The sequence below is a fragment of the Nanorana parkeri genome, unplaced genomic scaffold (assembly GCF_000935625.1).
Source record: "Nanorana parkeri isolate BGI_ZX_2015 unplaced genomic scaffold, ASM93562v1 scaffold465, whole genome shotgun sequence".
In the NCBI taxonomy this organism is placed as follows: Eukaryota; Metazoa; Chordata; class Amphibia; order Anura; family Dicroglossidae; genus Nanorana; species Nanorana parkeri.
The window spans coordinates 1,115,577-1,122,680 of NW_017306733.1; the positions used below are offsets into that span (position 1 = coordinate 1,115,577).

The following is a 7,104-nucleotide window of genomic DNA, read 5'->3' on the forward strand; positions in this document are numbered from 1 at the left end:
CTTACAGAGAACAATGACATCCACCCCTCCATCATGTGACAGTGCTTGGGGCTAGCGGATGACTATTAGGCTCAAGCACAGCATGGGAGGAAGTCGCATGCTCCCGGTGGGATGAACTAAGAACCCAGAAAGCGTACTTGGGCTGAGCACTCAGGACCTGGCCTACAAGTCAATTTATTAAAGGGGTTTTGCAATATGGCAGAAGGGACCAGAATGGAGGGGGTCAAAGTTCCAACAATTCATGAGATGGGAATCCAGGGAGGCCCCCTAACTCCAGCAACAATTACTCATATCGGGGTAGTACTGCAAGTCCCAGCTATCCCAGTGTCCACATAGAAGCACGCAGCCAAGCATTCCCAGTGTCCAGATAGCAGCATGCAGCCAATACAGAACTACAGGTCCCAGCAGCCCCAGTGTCCACATAGCAGCACACTTCTGATACTAGACTATAGGCCTCAGCAGTCCCTATGTCCAGATAGCGGTGCATCTCCAATAGTAGACTACAAGCCCCAGCAGTCCCTATGTCCAGATAGCAGTGCATATCCAATAGTAGACTACAAGCCCCAGCAGTCCCAGTGTCCAGATAGCAGTACATATCCAATAGTAGACTACAAGCCCCGGCAGTCCCAGTGTCCAGATAGCAGCATGCAGCCAATATGGAATTGCAAGTCCCAATAGTTCTCAGCTGCCACTTTAAATCCTCTTCTAGTCTCCTGCCGTGCAGCCATAAGTGTCTCCATGCCTAACCATGGAGTAAACTCTGAATACTCGGACTCTCTTCTCTGAACGCAGAGCTGTTGCATTGGAGTTCAGCCATCCGAGTCCGGAACACCCAATTCCCATGGCTGAGGTGTCTGTATCCTGGTACAGAATATGGATCCTGAGCTCCCCGCTGAGTGGGCAAAGGAATCCATTGATCAGCCATGCAGATCAGATGATGATTTACAAGCTGCTTAGTTCTTCATTCAGTAACATTTGTTTTATTGAATCTGCTGATTTTTACATTACCATCAAATACTGACCCATGTCGGGGTTCGGGGTGCTGCCTGCAGGGCTTCACATTGCCTGGAACAAAGGATATTTTTTGCAGTGTCAAGGTGACAGGGTCTCTTTTAAGGTGTGATTTACTCCATTGTATGTATTTTTCTCCACCCAGGAAAGGGAGAGGGAAAGAGATAGAGACAGACAGAGAGACAGAGACCGGGATCGAGACCGAGAGCGACGCCAGCGAGAGAGAGAACGCGAGCGGGAGAGAGAGAAAGACCGCCAGAAGCGGAAAGATGAATGGGAGCGTGACCGGAGTAAGCGGGACGAGAAGGAAAGACAGAAGGAGAGAGAAAAGGACAAAGAGAAGGAAAAGAAGGTTCGGTCTCCTCTACTGCCCAGGTTAGTGATCTTCTGTTCCATCCATGGAGCAAGTCAGAAGTGTTTTATACCGTCCACACACCACGCAATCTGATTGTTCGATCTCTTAGTTCTCCTGACAGCTGTGTGGTGCAAAGGAATGCTTGAGAAGTGGTAATTGTACTGAAACTCTACAATTGGATTGTATGGGGGCTTTGGCGGCCGTCCTGTGTGTCGGCTGGGGCTTGGGCGGCCGTCCTGCCTCTCGGCTGGGGCTTGGGCGGCCGTCCTGCCTCTCGTCCTGTGTCTCATTTAAGTGATTTCTGGTAATCGGGTCACTGCTGAACACTGGCAGGGTAACCGCGCCACTGAAATATTTGTATTTTCTGAAATTAAATGATTTTACATTGTGTGAGTCTTAGGCTGACAATGTGAAGGGTAATAGCAGAACTGGCTGACGGCAACTAGGTTAAAAGAAGAGCTGTGTGATGGTGTATAGCAGGGGTGGGCAAACTCCGGTCCTCTAGCTGTAGTGGAAGGCAGTGCAAGATTCTCACAGGCATGACTCCCGCAGACAGATGCATCATGGGATTTGTAGTTCCACCACAGCTGGAGGGCTGAAGTTTGCCCAACGCTGGTGTATAGGATAATAGAAGAGCTGTGTGATGAATTTTGCCTACCCCTAGTATATAATCATAGCTAGGAAGCGGTGATGTCACTCCTGTATAATATATCTGGAGAGCGGTGATGTCACTCTTTTATAATATATCTTGTATCTCTCCCGGGAGCGCTGTGTTTCTAATTTTAGCCAGTTTTTGGGTTTTTTGGGGAAGTTTCCGTCTCAGGTGACAGGAGGTCACACAGGTTGAGTTCCCGGCAATGCTCTCCTTCCCCCTAAATTCTGCAGATTGCTGAGTGTTGACATGCTGGTTGGAGTCGGCATTCAGCGCTTTCACTTTGCTCTCCGGCTGGAAGTTTGCGGCGCTGTAATAAGTAGGTGAGAGTTGGTGCCGGTAATTTCCCTGTTCGGCATTGTCTGTTCCTGAGCTGTACTTTCCTGTCACCTGGTCACTAGGAGAACTGCGCACACTCGCTCTGTGACTTTTCCCCTCCAGCACGCGCCTCTCGTTCTTTGTTTGCACGCCGACTCCGTCCACCAGCCTGTCACTCCTTAAAGCCACAGCGCTGGCATGTTTCCTAAAGCTGGAACCAGGAGGGACTGTTGCCTTTTGTCAGCCCTGCATGGACTCTTCACAGCCAGAGCTCAGAGTTCCTTGCACAGACATTCAGCCTGTGTGTTTCCTGCTTTGGACATTCGATCTGCACCTCCCCTGGCTCGCCAGCTGTAAGGGTTCTCGCCGGCTGTAAAGGTGCCCATACACTTTACAACCATCGCACGACTTTTGTCTTGCGAGGGTTGTAAAGTACTTAAAAAAACGTACGATCTGCCTATCTTGGACAGGCAGATCGTACTTGTGATCATCGCAAGCCCGCCCCCTTGAGGGGCGGGCTTGCGAAGACTGCAATGAGGGGCGGGCTTGCAAGGACGGCATGGGTATCACTTTTTTGCCGAGCGTTGATCTTCTTCCTCGGGATGTTGGGGATCACTTTTTTGCCGAGCGTTGATCTTCTTCCTCGGGATGTTGGGGATCACTTTTTTGCTGAGCTTGGATCTTCTTCCTCGGAATGTTGGGTTTCCTTCGTTGAGGACGGACGCGCGGACTTCTCTATAAACAATACAACGTCACCACTTTAAGAAAAATATCATCTGTTATGCAACGAAATGTTCGAATATTTTGTCAGTTATGCAAGAATTTTTACAGGGAAACTTTGGTGTCCCGTGTTAGATTTTAGCTCCGCCCCTTCTGCTCAGCTGCTCCGCCTTTCCTGAGTTTCCCAGGTGGCAGTTAAAGGGACGGTGTACATTTTGCGGGGTGCGTTTCACTGAAGATCATTCACGTTGTACGGGCCGGAAACTTTCTTATGTTTTTTTTCATCGTCATTTTTTTGGGAACTTTTTTAAGAAGCTTGTTCAGAGTTCATGCGTTCCATTCCTGCATTCTGTGTTTCGGGTTCTACCACTATTCCCAACTAGTATACTACATGACCAAAAGTATGTGGACCCCCCCAATGCCACCCCCCAATGATGGGGTTCAGGTGTCCCCAGTGAAGGTTCTGTTGATACTCCATCATACAAAGACATTGTACACAATTGTGACACCAGGAAGTACATATTCACAGGGCTGAGTGAAATGGTGTCAGTGCATTGAGGAAGTCCATCCTATGGGCATCTTTAACCAGTCAGTTTACAGACTTCTAGATGGATCTGGTTATTGGAAGTGGAGTTTAATATAGAAATACTTTTGGACCATAGTTACCCTTTTAAGCCCAACTCAACTGATGCTTTTAAAGCAGTTACATGATTTTTGTTGGCACAATATGAAAGTGGACTATTGTAATCCCCGCCTCCCCCGCAGTGTTCTGTGGTATGTCCTAGGAATGCACTGATACTAGTATCGGTGCCGATACCAAGTATTTGGGCGAGTACTCTTACTCGCCCAAATGTTTCGATGTCTCGCTCCGATACCCGAACTTCCGGTATTAGGAAGCCGGGCAGCGAGTCATTACACGCTGCCCAGCTTCCTGATTGGCCATGGAGCCGGCTTCCTGATTGGTCGGGAAGATGGCCAATGAGGAAGCCAGGCGGCTTGTCATTACCCGCAACCCCCCGGCTTCCTGATTTGCCAGAAGGCAGGCTCCATGCTCTCTCGTCACCTGGTGATGAGGGAGCATGGAGCCGGCTTCCCGGCCAATCGGGAAGCTGTGCACCGTGTAATGACTTGCCGCCTGGCTTCCTGATTGGTCGAGAAGCTGGCAAATCAGGAAGATAGGCAGCAAGTCATTACCCACCCCTTGGCTTCCTGATTGGCCGGGAAGACTGCTCCATGCTCCCTCCTCACATAGTGACGAGAAGCATGGGGACGGCTTCCCTGCTAATCAGGAAGTCGGGTGGCGAGTCTTTACACGCCGCCTGGCTTCCTGAATGGGGCGTCCGGTAAAAAAAAATTCCGTACTCTTACTCGGTACCGAAATACCAGTATCAGTGCATCCCTACTGAATACTACTATTCCAGGTATCGCCTCCTGTACAGTTTTCAGTATACAATACCCTGTTTCGCCGAAAATAAGACCCAGTTGTGACCATTCCCAGGGCCGGCGGTTGCATAAGGGGGAACTTGAAAAACCGCGGGAGAGGCAGGAGAGAATCAGCGGTGCCAACGCAGCCGGCGCTAGAGGAAGCGAGGCGGCAGCGGAGGGAGCAGAGCCGCATAAGCCGATGCTTCCTCTATAGCGCCGACTCCTGTCACAGGCGGAGTGATACCAAATGCACTCCGCCTGCGAGGAATCCATAGTGAAAGCGCGCTTCGCTCATTCTGGCCAGCGATTGGTTACCACGTTGCTCTTGGAAAGGTACGGCACCTCTGATTGCCCTGATCACCATATTCTTAACTTTGCCATTTTGGATTATTTAAATCTGGATTTGGGTTCACTTTGGATTGTTATACATTAAAAAAATAAGACCTACCCCGAAAATAAGACCTGGTGTGAAAATAAGACCTGGTGTGTTTCGGGGAAACCCGGTAGTTCCCCGCAGTGGTCCTGGGAACGGTCAGTCGTTGCCTCGTGACATGGGTTGTACGGCATTATAGATCCGCTGTAGCAGAGTTCATCATTCTATACGATGTGTCGGGTCTGATGAAGTAACAATCAGTTGCCGGCATCATAAGTGAGACATAAAATGATTGTTTTAATTGCTGTGCGGTGCTTTACAGGCCAGAATTACATGAAAATGTTCCTCTGGTAGTTCCCAGAACCGCATTCCTTTACTGCTGACTGGAGGCTCGAAGTAGCAGAAGCCGTTCATCTATTAATAGTCCCGGCTAAATATAGCAGCTTCTAAATATAGAGCTCCGCTATGTGTACATCGTGTGAAGCCGCGCCGCTCGCCTTGTGCCGGGGCCGTACTCCCCACAGACTTCTCTGGATTCATTTGATGAAGGCAAACAGCTCGGGGCGATTAGTGCATGCTGGTCCAGATACCTCTGGCACAACACGGCATTTAACACTTTCAGACTTTTTACCTGTGGGACTTGCATGGCATTCAATTCTCTCTTTACAGAGGATTGGCAATGCATTACTGTACATTGTACCTCTCCCCTCCATACATGAAGACAAAAGTCAATGACCTGCAAATGCCAGCGCTAAAACCATGTGTCTCTGCCCCTCCCACAATGGTGAGAGTTCCCCCCAGTAGTTTGTGTCTCTGCCCCTCCCACAATGGTGATATGTGTCTCTGCCCCTCCCAGAATGGTGAGATTTCCGCAGTAGTTTGTTACAGGCAAAAAAAAACTACTGGTGGGAAATCTCACCATTGTGGGAGGGGCAGAGACACAAACTACTGGAGGGAAATCTCATCATTGTGGGAGGGGCAGAGACACAAACTACTGGGGGGAAATCTCATCATTGTGGGAGGGGCAGAGACACCAACTACTGGGGGAAATCTCACCATTGTGGGAGGGGCAGAGACACAAACTACTGGGGGGAAATCTCATCATTGTGGGAGGGGCAGAGACACAAACTACTGGGGGAAATCTCACCATTGTGGGAGGGGCAGAGACACAAACTACTGGGGGGAAATCTCACCATTGTGGGAGGGGCAGAGACACAAACTACTGGGGGGAAATCTCACCATTGTGGGAGGGGCAGAGACACAAACTACTGGGGGAAATCTCACCATTGTGGGAGGGGCAGAGACGCATCATTGTGGGAGGAGCAGAGACAAACTACTGGGGGAAATCTCACTATTGTGGGAGGGGGGGGCGGAGGAAATCTCACCGTTGTGGGATGGGCAGAGACACAGAGCTGTGTCACCCCCACCCCTGTGCCTGGAGTTCTCCTTCATCTGGTGGAAGTCATGTGACTCTATCAATATTTGATGAAGTTCTATTTCCCTTTTTATCTCTCTGAAGACGAGTCTGTTTTGTCTTTTCCCTATTCAGTTTTATTCCCACTTTGGGCACCAATCAAATTCTGCCTTTCCCTTTTCCCATAATGCCCCTGCTGATGTCGTGGGGCATGCCGGGACTTCTTGTTCTCCCCGACGTTCTGCTGTAAACAATACAGGCGTGTCATGACTAATGCCGGGCACGCTGGAACACAGAGCTGGCACCGATCCCGCTACTACATCCTGATGGGAGTGATGCCGCTGTGTGCAGCCCGGCAGGAAGGGGGCGTGGCCCCAATTATGCGGCCTCGTGTTCCGTGTTGTTGGCCAAGCTGGGATTTCACAGCCTGACGTATTGCAGAAGCTGCTGCGATGACATCACCGGGCCGCTCCTGTGATGTCACACCGTCTCTGGAGAAGTGGAATCCGTGTTTTGCATTTCCTGTTTCTATCGGTGAAATTTATTTGTCCGTTTTTTTTTTTTAAAAAGCCGAGCACATTTCCTTTTGTGTCAGAGCGGCCAGAGCGGGATTTTCTGAACTCGCACGGGTCAACGGTCCCGGCCATGAGCAAATACATGACCTAAGCCCTGGGAAATATTAGGAGAGAAACCTTCAACGTCTCTCTGTAGAGTTACAAATCATTTCTCAGCACGTAGAAGTATCAGAAGTCTTTGTATATGGTGCTGTCACACACCAGCTGAAATTCAGGCTGGTAGTGGGAGGGGCAACAGAGAGGAGGGGAAGGTGTATAGGT

General features: G+C 49.9%; 1 protein-coding gene across 1 annotated transcript in view; it reads left to right on the forward strand.

Annotated features, from left to right (window-relative positions):
* The window catches only part of ZC3H18 (zinc finger CCCH-type containing 18), a 71,279-nt gene that overhangs the window by 30,550 nt on the left and 33,625 nt on the right, over positions 1–7,104 (forward strand). Inside the window, exon 9 of the mRNA XM_018560563.1 lies at positions 1,157–1,386. Coding sequence (XP_018416065.1) covers positions 1,157–1,386 — 230 coding nt within the window. The remainder of the gene's footprint in view (positions 1–1,156; positions 1,387–7,104) is intronic.